At 33.4% G+C, this 22488-nt stretch overlaps 2 protein-coding genes across 3 annotated transcripts in view; both read left to right on the plus strand.

Moving 5' to 3' along the window:
• Positions 1-22488, plus strand: part of LOC145770038 (uncharacterized) — a 96196-nt gene that overhangs the window by 23096 nt on the left and 50612 nt on the right. The gene's annotated exons all lie outside the window — the stretch shown is intronic.
• LOC145770088 (uncharacterized) lies at positions 215-16168 on the plus strand. Its single transcript, XM_082581675.1, has 4 exons — positions 215-3306; positions 8994-9466; positions 9551-10390; positions 14035-16168. The coding sequence occupies exons 1-4, from the start codon at positions 3119-3121 to the stop codon at positions 14226-14228; spliced, it is 1695 nt and encodes a 564-aa protein (XP_082437801.1). The 5' UTR covers positions 215-3118; the 3' UTR covers positions 14229-16168.

The following is a 22488-nucleotide window of genomic DNA, read 5'->3' on the forward strand; positions in this document are numbered from 1 at the left end:
ATACATAATGTTTTACATTCTCTGACAGGAAGTTTCTGTCAATCAAACACATTAGCTGTTGCAGGGAAACAAGTAGCTTAATACAGTTAACACAATTTGTTTCATCGAAAAAATTGCTTTACTAGTTTTCGGGAATGCACGAGATACGAACAAACATGGGCTCGTGCAAACCTAAAATCCGTACCATAGTAGAATATTAAAAGTTTTGGCATTACATAGAAAATTCATCTCTACAGTAGATAAATGAAAGATATATAAATAGGGAGATCAGGCAAAAAAGTATGCAAAATTAAGTGATCTAACAAGTGAAAAGTAACCTAAAAACACTAAAAGTGACTTTTGGTTTTCGCTAATTCATTCTGATGAAAATGCTCAAAATGTTCATTCTGGTGAAATGCTATATAAATGTGAGGTTTGTGAAAAGCCGTTTTTGCAATCTAGTCATTTAAAATCTCATAAGCTAACTCATTCTGGTGAAAAACCTTATATATGTGATGTTGGATGACTGGATGGATCACTGATTGGATGACTGATGACTGGATGTCTACCACCACTAACCTGACGTACCACCAACAGCATTTACTGTAAAATAGGTAATTTTTAAGATGCGTACTACTACACGGTATGCAAGTTTTTGTAATTTCACAAAGAAACAGAACTTGTAATTCACAATGAAGAACATTAACGGTCTAACAGTGTATCATTGAAAGTTATTGTAAAATGCATTTACACTTTATGGTACATTCAGAAACAGTCCTTTTCATTCACAAAGCAAAGGAAAATGATGCACTCTTCACATTTATTGTTTGTCTTGTTTTTCAACTTTTTAGTTGTGCATAATTTACACCTTTTTCTTACACCTGACATATCCTTGGTCATTTTGTGACCAAGCAATTGCCCTAAATTGTTATTTCGATTTTATTTTTGTGGCGTGACTATAGGTCCTGTGGGGACTGACCTTTTACGACCGCTGTAGCTACCGATCAGGCTTTGTGCTACAATTCGTTTGAACGTCTTCAAATCTGTGGCAGAAATGCCATCCCTGTGCTGTGTAAATTGCAATTGCACAGTATGGGCATTATTTGACTTGTGGTCAAATTGATATACGACGTTTTTCTTTTGGGTCAACACCCCCCAATCCCCATGTGTTGGTTATATTGTTTGACCATATAGGGGAAGTTGATTGTTTTTTTCTCACCACAACTTGTTTTTTCTTAGAATTTGTTGCAGCATTTTGGTTTTTCTACAAGAAAATGTAGTTTTTCAACGAGAAAAAGATTGCGTTTAGCCATCTTTTCCTATTCCCTGTTCATATTATGTTATAACATTTTTACAACCGCATATTCTTGGTTGTTATGGATTGTGAATGTTTTGTATTCACGTGTTTGTCATATGATCGACTTTGGGTATTTATCTGTGTAAACTCTTCTTACGAATATTATGTTTTCAACAATGGATATGATGCTTTTGACAAAGTTGATTTTACGTACCGTACTCATAACATTTAATGTTTATCTTGTATGTATGTTCTGTTTAATTTTCAGGAAAATATTATTTTGTTCAGTTGTTTCATTATAAAATAAGTGCTTTTAAGTCAGTTTGCAGTTTCCTGCAATTTCGAATATGAATCCACACGAAAGTGTCACTGTGAAGCTTGAAGTTTCTGAAGTATGCGAACCTTATAGAATCATTGGCTAAAATCATTTGGAAATTAGTCCAGACACCAAGGAATGTTATCAATGTTTGCATCAGGAAGAATTAACATCTCCAATCCAATCAACTGAGAATGAAGTTCTGATTGCCGTTGTGTGGTATGTAGGCTACCGTATGTTATAAGCATTTTAAACTGAAATCATCGTTGGTTAGATTGTTTACCAGAGCAACCATTTTGCTGTTAGTTTTGCATTAAAAGTTGCGAATGCATATCTACTGGAACGTGAAAAGTCATCAGTGGGCCCTTTGTTTTCAAATAATAACATGTTAATGGAGCTATGTTAATGAAGTTCCTAAAGTATGCAAATCGTGTGAAATTATTGACCAAGATGATTAAAAAACTGCTTCAGACTTTGAGAAATGCCATCCATATTTGTATCAAGAAGAGTTATCTTCCATCCTATCAACTGAGAGGGTAAATATAAACTGCAGTATATGTAATAAACATTTCCAAAACAAGTTAGCATTGAGTACTCATCAAAAGAACAACACTTGAGGGAATGATCTTGTTGCAATTTTTGTGATAAGAGTGTTGGGAATGCAATTATCTACATTAGAAAGACATCAGTAAATTCACACTGATGCAAAAGCACGTAAATGTGATGTTTGTGAAAAGTAAATTCTGCAATATGGTGGTTTGAAATCTCATAAGATAACTCATTCTGGTGAAAGACAACATACATAATGATGTTTATGATCAACCGTTTTCACGCATAGATAATTTAAATCGGCACAAACCAATTTGCAGTGATGAAAAACAATATAAATGTAATGTTTGTGAAAAATTGTTAATTGAAAAATTGAAAAAATGTTTGTGAAAAATTGTTTTCTCAATCTGGCAATTTGAAATGTCATAATTAGGGCCCGCAAAAGTCAATAGGCCTAAACAAAAATTTTTATGGACCTCGTCTGTCCACGAATCAAAGAATAAAGAGGTCAAAATAAAGTCAATATTGACAATAAAGTCAAAATTTTCATTTTTCTTTGTTTAATACATTTTTAATACATTTTTCTTGTTTTTAATAACTTGAAACCCCATAAAGTCAATCATTCTATAAGGTCATTCTATCATACCAATGTGTTGTAAGTGTAACAACATATTTTTTCTCAACTTCTTTGAAAAGCATAAAAAAGTTACACTTTGTTACAATGAAGCATATGAATATGATGATTTTGACAAAGTTATTTGACCAATGTGTAGCTGTGGTGAATAATCCATTATATATGATAAATGTTATGTTTACGACAAAGTTGATTCTACGTACTCATAATTTGGAAAGTTAATCTTTACCTTTTCATGTTTTTGTTCTTGTGCTTTTCAGGAAAATGTTACTTCATTCAGTTGCTTCATTTTAAATAAGTATCATATTATCAAGTCAGTTTGTAGTTCCCTTCACTTTTGAATATGAATCTACATGAAAGTGTTCCTGTGAAGATTGAAGTGTCTGAAGTATGCGAACCTTATGGAATTATTCTTAATCAAGATCATTTGGAAACTATTGTAGACACCAAGGAATGTCATCCATGTTTGTATCAAGAAGAATTATCTTCCATCCAATCAACTGAGAATGAAACTCTGTATGGCAATATACGGTAAGCTGCAAACATTTTAAACGTATCATTGTTGGTCAATTATTATTAGATAGTTCATCAGATGAACCAATTTGCAGTGATTCTTTTGGTCTACACGATTTTTGCTCTGTAAACTTTGAAAACTGATTTAGAGTAATTTTGGGGTGCTGAATTAGAATATGACCTCAGATTTATGCTATCACGTCAGGTTTGTGAGATATGATAACAGCATATTGTTACTTTTGTCAAAAGTGGAAGATTTGACGTTGCGTTTATTGCACATAGCCTACACATTGTGCAAGATCCAGAAATCCAGTCCATGTGGTGCATAAGTAGCTGAAATACACCTACCAATTATAATTTTGATACCAATTTGTTTTCTAAGCAACATTATTAACAAGGCAGTAATAACAAGCTAAAAGGGAGGCTATAAGTGTAGCTGACCCCCTCCCCCCGTCAATGTTTTGCATGAAACCACAAAGATTTAAGCAAGCCTATGGCAATGCTTGTTCAGTAACCATATTTAGGCTGTTTTGGCCTGTCTAACACTAACTTTTCGTTACAGCACTGCATATGTTGGTGGTAAACGCAACGCCAAATCTTCCACTTTTGACAAAAGTAGCAATTTGTTGTTATCATATTTCACAAACCTGACGTGATAGGATAAATCTGAAGTCAGATTCGGATTCAGCACCCCAAAATTACTCTAAATCAGTCTTCAAAGTTCATGGAGCAAAAAAAAATTCTTTTTTTGTAGACCAGTGTTATGAATTGCAAAGTTGCAAACTAGAAAGTCATCTGTGAACAGTAGTGAACACTCACGAGTGAAAGACCATATGTAGCTGTAGAAATGTTTTTGTTACAACTGTATTTTTTATTGACAACATTGGTGACAAAACCATATAAATGATGATGTTTGTGAAAAATTGTTTTCTCAATCTGATAATTTGAGCTATCATATAAGCTAACTCATTATTGTGTTCGTAGTGGCAAATAAAATCTAATACAGAAAACCATCAGCGGGCACTCACTAGTGAAAAAATATTATAGAAGAGTTTAATTATAGAAGATAATTATAGAATTATAGAATTAACTTTAGCTACTACTGACTCAAACTTTAACAGCCTGTTTCATCTTAATAGGATCATCAGAAGGAACTCATGCTATTAAGGTGAAACAATCTGTTAAGGTTTTAGTAATTAGTAGGTAAAGTTGATGTACTTCGTTCTGCTTGGCCTTTTGCTTGGAATTGAGCACTTTTTGTAGTGTTAATAGCATTTATTGTTTAATATGGAACGTGTACTGTTCGCGTTTGAGTAACTTGAAACGTCACAAACAACTTCACACTGCTGATAAACTGTACAAATTTGGTGTTTGTGGCAAGCTCATTGTGTTAGGTCTCATATTTTGTTAAGTCATTTTCGTGAAAAAGGGCTTGAATGTGATGTATGCATAGGTTGCCAACCATAACTTTGAAGTAGCTCCCTTATTCAGATTATTTTCAAAGGTTTGGAACCACAGCTTGTGTTTAGCCTACAAAACTATGCAGTAACTCTTATAGCAGGACATCATATTTGGGTCATTCCATGCCAAACGTCCTGAAAATCATAAAGATCCCAGTTTGACCCTCTTTGATTTTGCTCAAACTTGGTCAAAATGTTATTTGGCATGATTTAGCCATACATTACAAATTTTAGCTCAATATCTATTGTATATAGTTTTGGAAATATGATGCTTTAAAGATTTAGGTACCCCCGAAACTTTTCCGCATTCGGTTTTTTGGACCATTTTCAATCAACCATATTATTTGCTTCGAAGGTTATATAATTTAACATATAAAGTTTATTTTTGGTAAAATGATTCACTTTTAGCTACATTCAGAGATGGGCATGATCTTGATCTTGAAGATCACTTTTTTTGTGTGATCTTGATCTTGAAGAACAATAAGATCAAGATCACTTTAAAATTGAAGTTTACTTAGTAGATAGAGGCATTTTTTTAGAACTCGTACTTCACAAAGTAGTTAGTGGTAACTACTAACATTAAGCCACTGTTAATATGATATGTGTCCAACAAAAGACGATTTAAAGTCTCCATCTAATCTGGTCAGTGTTGCCATTTCAAAATTGAAAAAGTTTTCTGTGTTGGTCATAATAAAGAAGTCAACTTCCGTGTACTTTATGTTGACGTATAATAAAAATGATTTAACTTTGTTCACAATTTCCATGTGTGAATTAAAAGAAATGTTTGCTTTCTTTGACCCTATTTTAGATGCTTCAAAAGTCTAGAATGGCGGTGTTAAAAAATCTGGACTCTAGCCGACTTTGGTCATGTAAAGTGGTTTATTGCAGCAAATCAACCAGACCAAGACTTGTTCAGGGTATGAGTATGGAGCGGTTTGTCTGACCGCAAACCTCTGAACTTTTTTGATAGCAGACAACAGTATCAAGGTTGCAAGATGGATAAATGGTGCAATAAACATTAACATATTACAGTGAAAGCTAAAACTACTTAGTAACACGTATAAAAACTCCCACATGAACCAGACAAAAATTTGGTAAAAAATTATGCAGTTCAAAATTTATTTTTATTTAAATAAAAAGTATATATACAACCAATTTCAAATTTTGCGACTTTTTCAGTATCTTACTACTGTAATTAACCTCGGCCTTGGGTGTGACGTTGCGATTCTACGCAAACTACGTCAAGAATTGATAGGCCTAATAGCAACAGTCACTAACTTATTACAATTCTTACGCCAGCGATCGAGTAGTTAAAAGTAAAAGTTAGCAATACCAACTATATACCTTTACCCAGGTTGCTTATAGCGATTATTTTTTACTACATCATTGATCAAAAACTTCATTTTTTTTCAAGTACACAAAAAGTGATCTTGAAAGTGATCTTGATCTTCAAGATCACCAATACTGGTGATCTTGCCCATCTCTGGCTACATTACATGATTGCCTCATCAAAATGCAATTAATGTGCAGCATAGTTGAGTAATCAAGCCTCAAAGTAGCTCTTTTCTTCATTAAAAACAAATTTTGTGCCATATTTGGAAGTCTGTAACTTTTTTATAAAAAGTAGGATGGTTATTATATTTATAATGTATGCTCTTTCCCTACCAGGCAACAACTTCACCAAGTTTGATAAGTAAGATTATATTGATTAGAAAGTTACAATGCATCAAAATATGCACCCCAAGCAAAAAAGTCAAAATAACGCCATCTTGTGGTATAAAAATACCCCGTAACAAAGTGTTTACAAAATAATCTTTTTAACCTGTTGAAGAACATTACCGTATCTAAAGAACTTGTGTACAAAGTTTTGACTTTGTCACTCAACTATTAAGAGGTAAGTTGGGAGCCAATTTTTAACTCCCCATAATAAAAAACTGGCTTCTTTGCAGAGGAGTCATTTCATGCTTAATTTAGGGAAAAAAATATTAGTACCATAAACCGGGGTGGCTTTGACCCAATTTTACTATTATTTTTTATGTTTTCTGTTATATTCTGATTTCCTAGTGACCTAGGGTTTATTTTATATCATTATATTGTAGACAGAGCTCTTGTGTTATCATAACCCAAAGAGAATTCTCAAATTATTACAATTTAATGTGCTTTTTTTTAAAACGAAACATGGGCCAAAGTCACCCCGTGGTTGGGGTGACTTTGGCCCATGTCTGCTTTTGCCTTCCCATCCTACCCAGATTTAATTTTGAACATTGTAACAAAGTCAGGAGGGTGTCTTTGGCCCAAACACGTGTTTAAAAAAAGGCAATATACAGCATGTCAGAATACATTGACAATTAGGCATACAGATACATTTATTTTTCTCATGGATTTTCAGGTAGGGTGAATACGTGTTTTTAAAGTTATGAAATTATGAATGAATTACTATGTAGCTTAATCTGATTATGATTTGATTAGCAGCATGTATATACAATATTGGACACATGGACTGAATAGGTATACACTGATACAATATTGTTGTTGCGTTCATCATACTTCGTCCAAGCTTATACATTGGTGGTAATGTTGTTGAAAATGTAAAACACCATTTTTATGCAATGTTACACAAATTGGCATTTATCTGAGATATAAAGATTTGTGGAAACAAAAAAAGTATATACATCCCATCACAACATCCCAATAATCCATTTTAAAAGAAAAAAAATAATTAGAAAATTATGTTTCCCATACTTTGGCAGAGAAGTTTGAGAATGTTTTTTCGTCAAAATTTTGACATTCTTTAACCTGCCTAGCATAATATCATAAAAAGTTTCCTATATTTGCTGTATTCATGAAATTGAAAATACAGATTATTATCTTTCATCTGACACCAAAACTGAGTGTAAAAATGAACATGTTAGAAAATTACATCATTTCAAATAATTTTATAAATTTTGGGCCAAAGTCACCCTCAAGGGCCAAAGCCACCCCGGTTTACGTTACACCCATGGTTCCAGAATTTTATGATATACGGTGTTGTGTTCATATAGAGCTCATTGAGACAACTCTTTTAAAAAAAAATTAGCATTCTATGGCCTTCGGTTCTTGAGATATTGAGGATTGCAATTTGGTCACACGAGGGGCAAATCCTGGTTACGCATGAGTGATTTTTAAGTATATTTCTTATATAGATAGTAGAGGAGTGGGGAAAATTGCTATTTGGGGGTTTTCAGGGGCACTGAATTCAATAAAAACAGTTCCAAATGGCTCAGAGCAATAATTTTGTCTCTACAGTTATTTTTTGCTTTTTCCCTTCAACCGCTTAAATGGTTGAGTGACAAAGTGAAAACTTTGTACACAAGTTCCTTAGGTAATGTTCTTCAAATGGTTTAAAAGATTATGTTGTAAACACTTTGTTACGGGGGTATTTTTATACCACAAAATGACGTTATTTTGGCTTTTTTGCTTGGGGTGCATATTTTGATGCATTGTAACTTTCTAATCGATATAATGTTACTTATCAAACTTGGTGAAGTTGTTGCCTGGTAGGGAAAGAGCATACATGATAATATAATAACCATCCTACTTTGCATAAAAAAGTTACAGACTAAGCACAAAATATGGCACAAAATTTGTTTTTGATGAAGAAAAGAGCTACTTTGAGGCTTGATTACTCCATTATGCTGCAAATTAATTGCATTTTGACAATGCAATCATGTAACATAGCTAAAAGTGAATCATTTTACCAAAAATAAACTTTACATAATCTTCGGAGAAAAAGATACGGTTAATTGAAAATGGTCCAAAAAAACGAAGGCTGAAAAATTTAGGGGGTACCTAAAACTTTAAAGGATCATATTTCCAAAACTATAATAGATACTGAGCTAAAATTTGTAATGCATGGCTAAATCATGCCGAAAAACATTTTGACCAAGTTTGAGCAAAATCGAAGGGGGTCAAACTGATAGGTCTAGGACGCTTGGCATGGAATGACCCATTTACTTGTTATATTGTAATTTCATCTTACAAAAAATAATTTTCCTTGTGCTGCAGACTGCAGAATTCAAATAAAATTTGAACTTCCAAATTTGTATTGTCATTTTGCTCACGCTAAGTTGGCCTTGTCAAGATGTCTGATGCTCATTTTATCATTATAATATTTTTTCCACAGTTTTTCACGTCCCATCCTTTCTGTAGCTATTGAGTTGCACGATCAGTTCACAAGAAACAATTAATCATCATTTTACCTTTCAGTATAAATCAACATGAAAAGGTTCCAGTGAAGCTTGAAGTTCCTGAATCATGTGAAATTATAAACCAAGATGATTTAAAAACTGCTTCGGCCACCAAGGAATATCCTCCATATTTGTATCAAGCAAGGTTATCTTCCATCCAACCAACTGAAAAGAAAACTCTGAGTTGCAATGTATGTCATGAACATTTCCAATGCAAATCAGCATTGAATACTCATCAAAAAAAGCACTTCAGGGAACGATCTTGTTGCAATTTTTGTGGTAAGAGTTTTAAGAGGAAATCTGACCTGAAAAGACATCAGCGAATTCACACTGGTGAAAAGCCATATAAATGTGATCTTTGTGAAAAGTCATTTTCGCAAACTGACACTTTAAAATTTCATAAACTAATTCATTCTGGTGAAAAACCATATAAATGTGATGTTTGTAAAAAGTCATTTTCGCGATCTGGTCATTTGAAATCTCATAAGCTATCTCATTCTAGTGAAAAGCTGTATAAATGTAGTGTTTGTGAAAAGTCATTTTTTCAATATAGTAGTTTGAAACAGCACATGCTAATTCATTCTGGTGAAAAGCCATGTAAATGTGATATTTGTAAAACGTCATTTTCGCGATCTGGTGATTTGAAATCTCATCAGCTAACTCATTCTGGTGAAAAACTGTATAAATGTAATGTTTGTGAAAAATCATTTTTTCAATCTAGTAATTTGAAACAGCACATGCTAATTCATTCTGGTGAAAAACCATATAAATGTGATGTTTGTGACAAAACGTTTTCGCGATCTGCTGATATGAAATCCCACAAGCGAATTCACACTGGTGAAAAACCATATAAATGTGATATTTGTGAAAAGTCATTTACGCAAACTGGCACTTTAAAATTGCATAAGCTAGTTCATTCTGGTGAAAAACCATATAAATGTGATGTTTGTAAAAAGTCATTTTCGCGATCTGGTCACTTGAAATCTCATAAGCTAATTCATTCTGGTGAAAAACCATATAAATGTGATATTTGTGAAAAGTCATTTTCGCAAACTGGCACTTTAAAATTGCATAAGCTAATTCATTCTGGTGAAAAACCATATATATGTGATGTTTGTGAAAAGTCATTTGCGCGATCTGCTGATATGAAGTCTCACAAGCTAATTCATTCCGGTGAAAAACCATATAAATGTGATGTTTGTAAAAAGTCATTTTCGAGATCTGGCCATTTGAAATCTCACAAGCTAACTCATTCTGGTGAAAAACCGTATAAATGTGATGTTTGTGAAAAATCATTTTTACGATCTAGTTGTTTGAAACGGCACAAGCTAATTCATTCTGGTGAAAAATCGTATAAATGTGATATTTGTGACAAATCATTTTTGCAGTTTGGTCATTTGAAATCTCATAAGCAAATTCATTTTGGCAAAAAAAACATACGAATGTAGTGTTTGTAAAATGTTATTTTTACATAAAAATAATTTCAATCAAACGACTTCATTCTGGTGAAAGATCACATAATTGTGATGTTTGTTACAAATCATTTTTACACATGGATAATTTAATTATACGCACAAGACTTCCCATTTGCGAGTCACCATATAAATGTGATGTTTGTTAAAAGTTATTTTTGCGATCTGGTGATTTGAACTGTCATAAACTAACTCACTCTGGTGAAAAACCATATATATGTGATGTTTGTTGTAAGTTTTTTCGCAAACTTGCAGTTTGATATATTACAAGCTAACCCATTCTGGTGAACAACCACATCAATGTAATATTTGCGACAAGTCGTTTTTAAGAATATGTGACTTAAATTGGCACAAACTACTTTACGCTGATGAAAAACCATATAAATGTAATGTTCGTGAAAAGTCATTTTCACGATCTAGTAATTTGAATCGGCACATAGACGAGCCAATATAAGGTTGAACCCAAAAAAATTGATACAAAAGGTTTTTCAACGGATTCTGTTACCTATAGGCCTACTAAATAACATACTAAAAGTCTACCATAATCGGACCTCCAGAAAGGGGTCGTTTTCAAGATGGCGTCCAAGATGGCCGCCGGGATGTTATATTGCCTATATCTCAATTGCTATTCAAGCTAGAAAGGCGGTTTAGGTGTCTATCCCTAGGTTTTCTGGGTCAATGAATCGAATTAAATAGGTTAAATTACGATAGGCTGATTATCTACTGAGATACGTATGATTTTTTTGTCCAACAGTCTCATATTCGTGCACGTTCACACTATCATCGGCTACAACACCAGTGACAATGTTCCTTAATGAAGCATCTTGCAAGAAAGGTGAACATACAACAAGTTTTGAACTGATCTTCTCCAGGTCAGCAGCGTCTCTTTTCATCCTGGCCTTTGTTGAATCCTTGTGCTGTTCAGATGTCGTGAATGACAAGTTTGTAAACTCCTGGATAGCGATGTTGTACTCTGATGTTATTGACCTGGACATGGTCCAAAGGGCTCTCTGCTTTTCATCCATTCCACTTCCGTGCGTCATACCCCCAGTGGTTTTCAACGACCTCATCAGTGTCGTCTTGATGATGAGATCTGAGCTGAGGCCTGCCCAGAACTGGCTGCTGCGACGGATAACATGAAAACCCTTTTCAAACTTCCTGAATACGTCTGGGTGGTTAATGTGAAGCTGTCCCATCTGTTGGATATAGAAGTATCGCGTCGATGGCGCGAAAAAATGTTGCTTTTTTCATAACTAACTTTCTTAACACTATTAGCGTTTTAGCACTTAAAATATCCTAAAAATATCATAATGAAAGCCTATAAATTATAGTCCAAAAGCCCCAGACTCAAAAATAAAACCACAGAAGTGCATTAAAAAACAAGCTCTGTCAGTCCTGAGTGACTTTGCCTGAATAAATCTTTTTGACTTTAACAACGATAACTTCGCTTGCATTGTGATGCGACTATGCACGCATTCATGTGATTATGATGTCACAAACACAAGAACAATAACAACTTGAATACCACCATCTACCCAATACGCAAAATTATTTAGAAATATGCCGTATATTTCCTTGAAAATGACCCCTTTCTAGGGGTCCGATTTTGGTAGACTTTTAGTATGTTATTTAGTATGCCCATTGGTAATATAATCCGTTGAAAAACCTTTTGTATCAATTTTTTGGGGTTAGGTGCCTTTTTTCCGTATATTGACTCGTCTAACAAGCTAGTTCATTCTGTTGAAATGCTATATAAATGTAATGTTATGAAAATTATTTTTTGCAATCTAAGAATTTGAAATCTGATATGGTAACTCATTGTGATGAAAAACTACATAGATGTGATGTTTGTGACAAATCATTTTCACGCATGAATAATTTAAATCGGCACAAATGAATCACACACCTTATATGAGATTGACTTATCAATTTCAGCAATTTAGTTTTTCTATATGAAAATTTAGTTTTTCAACGAGAAAAAGATTGTGTTTAACCATCTTTTGAAATCTAAATTACATCTGTTTTCAGTCACCACTACACTATAAGTTCGAACGTTGACAAGGCCTGTGAATATTCGGGTTATAACTAGGGCCCGCAAAAGTCAATAAAGTCAAAATTTTTAAGGACCTCGTTGGACCACGAATCAAGGAATAAAGTTGTTTTCAGCACCTAAGGGACTGTTTCTAAGAAGTTTATAGGTCAAAATAAAGTCAAAATTTGTCAAATTATGGCTTTTGACAAACTTTTTGTGTTTGTTCAGAGAAAATTTTGTCAAAATCGTCGTGGAAGCATTGTAAATCAGGAACTGCGACACAATTAAACCATATTAACCCATAACAGTAGGAAATATGTCACAATGTATAAATATGCCACAACTTTTATCGCAAATTGTCCATTGCTTATTCATTGTTATGTATTTAAATAATTTTTATAAAACGATCCCTTCTCACAAACGTGGTCTTTTCGAAGATCAACAGTTAGGATTTTAAGAATAGCCTACTGACATTCTCTAATACAAAAATGCCTAAGCAAGCTAAATCGTCTTCAGCAAAAGTTAGATTTTCCTATCGCCAAACAACACGACGCACTTTTTATAATCCATAAAACACCTTGACTTTTCAACAAAATATTAAGTTTGGGTCTGAAATGGACAAAATATTGTGTTTGGGTAACTGGTATCAATTCAAGGAAGAACTGTGACTTCTACAAATTAGCAATTTCGTTAGGTCAAAATAAAGTCAAAGTTTAAAAATTAAGTTAAAAATTTTTTTAGGTCAAAATAAAAATGGCCCTAGTAATAACATTTACAGTTACAACAGCATGATAACATTATTTCAGGTACAACCTCATATTCTTGGGTGTTATGAATTGTGAATGTTTTGTATTTGCATGTTTGTCATATGATCGACTTTAGGTATTTATCTGTGTAAACCTTTCTTACGAATGTGATGTTTTTATCAATGAATACGATGTTTTTGATGAAGTTGATTTTATTTACTCATTACGGTGGTCCTTAAACAGGCAATTAGGCAATCAGGCAATTCCAAGCCGCTATGATACTTAATGAAAAAATTAAAAATCATAACCTAAATTGTAATGAAAGTGTGACTTAGCTTTCTAAATAGGCTAAGCTATATCATTAAATGAAAATTTAAAGTTAATGTTTAAAATACATATATATGTTGTATTAATGAATTCATGAAATTTTCATCCAAAGTCATGTAAGAATAAAACAAGTGAATACGATCAAATATAATACATAATTGAAAATGTACAGGAGGGATCCTTGGATTTATAATGCATCAAATCCTTGGAAGATTCCCTATTCAAAAAGTGCTGGAATCATTCAATTAGGTGTCATTGTATCTTCTGAAAGGGGGTATATAGCAAGAGCAAGGGTGTAAAACTTAACTAATCAAAATTGGATGATTCCACACAATATAAACAAAGTCTGAAAAGCTTCCAACATGGATATGTTTATGAAAAGTATAGGCATATTAAGATAGGCTATATCACAAGGATATAGGTCAGTTTGGATATAGGATGTTTGTTTGTGAAAAGTCATTTGCACGAATCGCCACAAACTACTTCACACTGGTGAAAAAGCATATAAATGTGATGTTTGTAAAAAGTCTCTTTCGCAATCTGGTAGTTTGAAATCTTACAAGCTAACTCATTCTGGTGAAAAACCGTATAAATGTGGTGTTTGTGAAAAGTCATTTTCGCAATCTGGTAGTTTGAAATCGCATAAGCTAACTCATTCTGGTGAAGAACCATTATAGATGTAGTGTTTGTGAATAGTCATTCACACGATCTGATGGTTTGAAATCTCATAAGCTCACTCATTCTCATGGTGAAAAACTATGTAAATGTGATATTTACGAAAAGTCTCTACACTCTACACGAGAACCGGTATAACAAGAACGAGGCAGGAAAAAAAACTAGTCATCTCGGTTTTAGCAGTGTTGCCAGAAATAAATATTTTTTATTGTGCAGCGGGATCGCCACACCCCATTGCCTGCAAAAGCTGAAGAACATCTCGCTTTTTCATCGCTTTGACATTGTTTCTTGGAGGAATTGCATCAGCTTGCAGGGAACTCAGGCAGATGCCTCTTTTTAGGATAGAATGTTGGCATCCTGTGGCAGAATAAAAATTCTTCAATTTTTGTTTTGCCCTACGCAAGAGTTACTAAACAAGTGAATCGTTGTAATGCCATTGCTAGGAGTTGTTGCAAGTCGCTCCTCGATAATGGTGGTGATTGCACTAGCAACAGAGTTGGCTTCTCTTCCTTGTTCATGCTCACCCCATGTACAAAATGATACTAGTAGCTCAGTGACCAACTCCCTTTTTTGGTTCGCATCTGCAGTTGCACTGAATGTAGACTTTATCTTCACGCAGGTTGAGCAAACATCTGTCTTGGGGTTTCCAAACCCAAGATTAAAGCAAGTCACAAATATGATGTAATAAAGGGAATGTACTTAACATCTAGTGTACCTAAATATTCTTCCAGAAACGACTTGTACATCTTCCTGACATTTAGAGCACTAGGAAAATACTTTTTGATAGGCGTTTTGTCCCTACCGTAGTGAGACGAAACACAACGATAGCGGCTGATGTGTAATTTTATTTCCTCCTTAAGGTCTTCGTAGCCAAGCTTCAACCTCTTTCCCCTTCGTCTTTCAGGTCTGGGATTGCTGTTTTGCCATTTGTGAGAAGCAAGTGATTTAACACGATTTGCACTCATACAAAATATGGACATAAATGTTTTGCTGCAGACTTCATGGTGATTGCTAAAACTTCATTATCTTGATCGTTTACTTGTTGCAAAATAGTAAAAAGTGTCACCAAAATTTGAAAGATTTCTCATAAGCTAACTCATTCTGGTGAAAAGCCATATTATAAATGTGATATTTTTGAAAAGTTGTTTTCTCAATCTAGTAATTTGAAATCTCATATGCTAATTCATTGTGATACATAGATAATTGTGATAAAACTACATAGATGCGATGTTTGTGACAAATCATTTTCACGCATGTATTGTAGGCCTATAATTTAAATTGGCACAAAGGAATCACACACCTTATATGAGATTCACTGGTACAAAGTTTCTTAAATAGGAAGAGTAGAGCTATTCACTGTTTCACTGAATGTTATTTCAATTATTTTATGAATGTCACATGTTATATTTTTTCTGATGCTAAATTAAGTACTGTATTCTGCAGTGCTTTCAAATTAACAAAATGTTAGAAGCTCCTATTGCTAAGTAGGCAAGACTGAGATATTATCATGAAATTACCATTCTATTGAAACAATATGTGCATGATGTTTTGTTAGAATAAATTTTGTATAAATAAAATTTGAAATTAAAATTATGTGTATTCAAGTTGTTAAGGCTGAGTGGTCAAATTAAGAGAGTTTGCTTAATAAGTTAATTACGTATTATGTTATTAATGACTAAGATTGAACACGCCTTTGAGTTTTCTCACCTATGTGCAATACATTTTCGATTAGTGGCGTTAATGAGGCGTCAACATAGCAAAGTGATCCATCGGATATTTTCTTTGAAAATATGGTCCATGGGCCAAAAAAGATTGAGAATCACTGGTTTACCTGAGTAAACTCTTCTTATGAATGTGATATTTTTGACAAAGTTGATTCTACGTTCTCGTAATTTAGACTGTTTATCTTTACTTTTTGCATGTTTGTTCTATTTGATTTTCAGGAAAATATTACTTCATTCAGTTGCTTTATTATAAAATAAGTGTTATTAAGTCAGTTTGCAGTTTCTTCCAATTTTGGATATGAATCCACACGAAAGTGTCCTTGTGAAGCTTGAAGTTTCTGAAGTATGCGAACCTTATGGAACCATTGGCCAAGATCATTTGAAAATTAGTCGAGACACCAAGGAATGTTATCCATGTTTGCATCAGAAAGAAATATCATTTCCAGTCCTATCAACTGAGAATGAAGTTCTGAATGACGTTGTGTGGTATGTACCCTATATTATAAGCATTTTAAACTGAAATTATCATTGGTCAATCATTAGATTATTGATCACAGAAACTATTTTTCTTTACTACGCATTGGCTACAATCCCCGATCTACTTCGTGTTGTGGGCTACGCGTTGGCAACTTTGTCTGGTGTACAATGTTGTACAACTTTGTCTGGTGAATATGATCAATAGAAAGGTACTAAAACAAGTAAAATATTCGAATTTATTTTCAAGAGTTGAATGATTTGATTAAAAATTGTCTTCTCAATCTGGTAATTTGAAATGTCACAAGCTAACTGTTTTTGTTTTTTTCGTTTCAGTAATTTGCAACGTCACAAACAACTTCACACTGTTGATAATGATAAAACCGGCCAGATTATAGTTACACCAGTTGGATGCAAAATACTGTAGGATCAATAAAAAGTCTCCATCATTGGCGATTTTTAGCCAATTTGCATTCTTCTGGGCTGTACTCTGTAAAAGATTGAGTTTTTTGCATGAAAGTTTGTGCTGGTCTTCCATTGTGGACGTGAAGGTTGGCCTCCTTGACTTCCTGTTCAGTTAATCCAAGTACCGTATTTAACTTGCTGTGCATGAAGCGTTGATCTGACAAAAATAGAATTTTAGACAATAATGTATTGAGTTGGTGCAGTAGGATGACTGCAGTAGGATCACAGAGGACTGTAGTAGATTACTTTAAAACTGTCTTAAAGGAATCAATAGTGCAGTTCGCAAAGAAAATTTATCAAGAAAAGAGAATGCATTTCAACACTTTTTTTTGTTCAGACAAAGATAAGACAAAGATAAAATAGAGAGTACAGTACCGTATGTAGTTTGCAGTAATGCAGTAGTGATGCAAACCGCACCCCACTGTATACATGGCCTGACTTTTTCGCCGCGTGCTGCCCCGCATGGAAGGTTGAAGTGAACGCCATATCAGTGTGAATGTTTGTAAAAAATCATTCCTACGATCTAGTGGTTTGAAATGTCATATGATCACTCATTCTGGTGAAAAACCATGTAAATGTGATATTTGTGCAAAGTTGTTTTTGCAAACTCGTAGTTTCATATATCACAAGCTAACCCATTCTGGCGACAGACCACATAAATGTGATATTTGTGACAAGTCGTATTTACATATAGCTAATTTAAATCGGTACAAACGTCTTCACACAGGTGAATAACCGTATAATGTGATGTTTGTGACAAATCGTTTTCACGGATGCATATAATTATGTTTTGTATTGCCACAAACTACTTCACACTGGTGAAAACACCTATACATGTGATGTTTGTAAAAACTCTTATTCGCATTCTGGTAGTTTGAAATCTCATAAGCTCACTCATTCTGGTGAAAACCAATATAAATGTGATGTTTGTGAAAAGTCTTATTCGCATTCTGGTAGTTTGAAATCTCATAAGCTCACTCATTCTGGTGAAAACCAATATAAATGTGATGTTTGTGAAAAGTTACTTTCGCAAATGGGTACTTTAAAATGTCATACGCTAATTCATTCTGGTGAAAAACCATATAAATGTGATGTTTGTGAAAAGTCATTTTCACATTCTGGTAAGTTGAAATTGCCTTTTGCTTGCCATTGACCACTTTTGGTAGTAATAATAAAATGTATTGTTTAAATTTGCATTTGAATTTTGCTCACGCTAAGTTGGCCTTGTCAAGATGTGTGATACTTATATTATAATATTTTACTCTCACTTTTTCACATCCCATCCTTTCTGTAGCTATCGAGTTCGATCAGTTCACAAGAAACAATTAATCATCATTTTACCTTTCAGTTTGAATCAAGATGAAAAGGTTCCAGTGAAGCTTGAAGTTCCTGAATCATGCGAAATTGTAAGCCAAGATGATTCAAAAGCTACTTCAGCCACCAAGGAATGTCCTCCATATTTGTATCACAAAAGGTTGTCTTCCATCCAACCAACTGAGAAAGAAATTTTAAAGTGCAATATATGTTATAAGCATTTCCCAAGCAAGTCAGCATTGATCATTCACAAAAAAATTCATTTGAGGGAACGACTTTGTTGCAAACTTTGTGACAAGAGTTTTAAATGCAAATCTGCATTGGAAAGACATCAGCGAATTCACACTGGTGAAAAACCGTATAAATGTGATATTTGTGAAAAATTTTTTTCGCAATCTGTTCATTTGAAATCTCATCAGCTAATTCATTCCGGTGAAAAACCTTATAAATGTGATGTTTGTGAAAAGTCATTTGCGCGATCTGCTGATTTGGAATCTCATAAGCTAATTCATTCTGGTGAAAAAACGCATAAATGTGATGTTTGTGAAAAGTCATTTGTACGATCCAGTGATTTGAAATACCACAAGCTCACTCATTCTGGTGAAAAACCATATAAATGTGATGTTTGTAAAAAGTTGTTTAGGCAATCTGGTCATCTGAAATCTCATAAGCGAACTCATTCTGGCGAAAAACCATATAAATGTGACGTTTGTAACAAGTCATTTTCGCAGTTTAGATATTTAAAATATCATAAGTTAATTCATTTTGGTGAAAAACCGCATAAATGTGATGTTTGTGAAAAGTCATTTGCCCGATCTGGTTATTTGAAATCTCATAAGCTAACTCATTCTGCTGAAAAATCATATAAATGTGACATTTGTGACAAATCATTTTCACGCATGTATAATCTAAATCGGCACAAACGAATCACACACCAAATATGAGATTCACTTAACAATTTCAGCAATTTAGTTTTTCTACAAGTAAGTTTAGTTTTTCAACGAGAAAAAAGTTATGTTTACCCACTTTTTAAAGTCTAAATTACATCTGTTTCCAGTCACCACTACACTATAAGTTCGCACGTTGACAAGGCCTGTGTAATGTGTATATTAGGGTTATATATAACATTTTCACAACCTCATATTTTTAGGTGTTATGTATTGTGAATGTTTTGCTTTTACATGTTTGTCATATGCTCGACTTTGGTTAATATTCACCTGATCAAACCCTTCAGACGAATGTGAAGGTTTTAACAATTAGTATGATGTTTTTGACAAAATTGATTTTACTTAATCGTAATTTAGACTGTTTATCTTTACCTATTACATGTTTGTTCTGTTTGATTTTCAGGAAAATATTACTTTATTCAGGTTCTTCATTACAATATAAGTGTTATTAAGTCAGTTTGCAGTTTCCTCCAATTTTGAATACGAATCCACACGAAAGTGTCCTTGTGAAGCTTGAAGTTTCTGAAGTATGCGAACCTTATGTGATGTTTGTCACAAATTGTTTTGTAACAGTTACTTCACACTGGTGAAAAACCATATAAATGTGATGTTTGTGAAAGGTCATTTGCGCGATGTGATTGTTTGAAATCTCATGAGCTGACTCATTCTGGTGAAAAACCGTATAAATGTGATTTTTGTAAAGTCATTTTCGCATATTGTTACTTTAAAATCCTCTATGCTAACTTATTCTGGGGAAAAACTGTATAAATGTGATGTTTGTGATACGTCATTTTCGCAGTTTGGTCATTTGAAATTTCATAAGCAAATTCATTGTGGCAAAAAAACATACGAATGTGATGTTTGTAAAAAGTTGTGCTTCCTTAAAACTAATTTAAACCGGCATAAACAACCTCACACCAGTAAAAAACATGTCAATGTAATTTTGAGGTCAAATCATTTTTTCGTAAACTACTTTAAATCGTCACCAATGACTTCACACTGGTTTAAAATCATATAAATGTGGTGATAGTGACAACATTTTCCAAGCAAGTCAGCATTGATCAGTCACAAAAAAAAATTATTTGATGGAACGACTTTGTTGCAAACTTAGTGACAAGAGTTTTAAATGGAAATCTAAAGTGGAAGTACATCAGCGATTTCACCCTGGTGAAAATCCATATCAGAACACCCGAATACACAGCCACTGCTCTTGAACAGTGTGGAACCGGCGGCTTTTTGATCGTTAAACTATGACTTTCACCACTTTGCTATGCTTATTAGCCTACTGATTTCGTCTGTTTAGATTTTAAGAAAAAAAATAGTTGATTTAGTTGGTTCATTTTCAATAAACAAGTATAATTGAAGTCAGTTCAGTTTTTCACCAGAATGGGTCAGCTTATGAGATTGATGCGATGTTTATGACAAATATATTTTTTTGTGAATGTATATTTTGAATCAACACAAACTATTTCGCACTGTTGAAAATCATAGGAATATGATATTTGTGACAAGTGATTCTCATTCGTGGTATTTGAAATCTCATATGGTAACTTTGTCCAGTAAAAACACAAAAAACTAATGATTATAATGTATCCAGAGGTTGGCATCCTAAATTCTAACAGCACGTTCTAAGACTTGTGAAATATATATTATAAATTAATAATATATTATGTTACTATCTATCAGGAACTTTGATCTGTAGTAGATTTTTACATGTATGCGTATTGCCTATTGCCTATACTCGCATGAAAGTAACTACAGAAATATTCACACACTTCACTACACGATAGGGCAAAAACCCTGTGAAAGTTTCGTAATGAATTTTAAGTGAGTATGGTTAATTGGTTATACATTACTTAGCCTAGTTTAGTTGTTAATTTATTGAGGTTAATACCAAACTCGAAAATAAAACTTCGTAAATAAACTTTTCATAAAATTGCGTATGTTTTTATGTGATTTTAAGTTACTTTTGTGCTATTGTTACCATTTGAATTGCGGACTAGATTTTGGCACTGGTGCTAAAAATCAAAAAAGCATATGGCAACACTGGTAATTGGGAAAGTTTGTCAATTTTCAAACAAAGAGTTAGGAGTTTTGCAGTGATTTTAGACTCAGTGATCACACTTTGGAAATTTGTATTCTCAAAACTATCATTTCAAATAAATATCAAGTAAATTTAGCTTAGATTTTAAAATCGAAATTACAACGGCTTTCGTTCAGGCTTCCAGTTTGCACGTTGTCAAGGCCTGTGTATATAGATCACTATACTTCTACAATCTACATCCTTAATTTCTTTGTAAAGTGTTTAAATAGTGGTTCATATCACCAAGTTTCACCGTTGTGGGTTGTTTACTTTTACACACCAAACTTTGGAAACTGCGACATACCCTTTCAAGTTTCAATAACGGTTCATCACTGTTTTCTACGTTTAATTTTAGTGAAGTTGAAAACGTTGAAGTTGAATTGTTAACTTGTTAGGTAACTCATTCTCATGAAAAACCATATGCATGCTCATTTAAATGTAATTAAAGCTCATGCAATCAACTCATTTTGATAACAAACCGTATCAATGACGCATGGATTCTTATCACATGTTCGCATGGAAATCGACACAAACGGCTTCACACTTTAATAACATTTTTCAGTTCCAGCTTAATTTCAAGTATCAGTTTGTAGTTCCCTTTACTTTTTCAAATGAATTCACACAAAAGTGTTCCTGTAAAGCTTGAAGTTTCTGAAGTATGCGAACCTTGTGGAATTATAAATCAACATTTTAAACATATAAATGTGATATTTGTGACAAATCGTTTTCACACCTAGGCATACTTTGAATCGGCACAAACGGTTTCACACTGGTGAAAAACCATATAAATGTGAAAAATATCATAAGCTCATTCATTCTGGTGAAAAACCATATAAATGTGATGTTTGTAAAATGTCATTTGCGCGATCTGGTGGTTTAAAATGTCATAAGCTCACTCATTCTGGTGAAAAACCGTATATCATACTGTCAAATATTATGTTTTTGAAAAGTTGTTTACGCGTTTTAGTAATTTGAAAATTCATAAGCTAATTTATTCCGGTGAAAAACCACATAAATGTGATGTTTGTGAAAATTAACTTGCCAAAATTACGGGATATACATTGCAGCGTGCACCATATGTCACGAACACTATGTAGGACAAACCAGACAAAATTTTCCAAACGTTGGGCCACACATAGATCTATTTGGAACAGTTTTAATTACTTTGATAAATCCGGTGACAAAGCAGCATTATTGAAACATTATGCGAAACTCCACAATATTGAACTCAAAAAGAAACCAGCTCTGGCAGACT

This window comes from Aplidium turbinatum, chromosome 5, assembly GCF_918807975.1.
Source record: "Aplidium turbinatum chromosome 5, kaAplTurb1.1, whole genome shotgun sequence".
Lineage (NCBI taxonomy): Eukaryota > Metazoa > Chordata > Ascidiacea > Aplousobranchia > Polyclinidae > Aplidium > Aplidium turbinatum.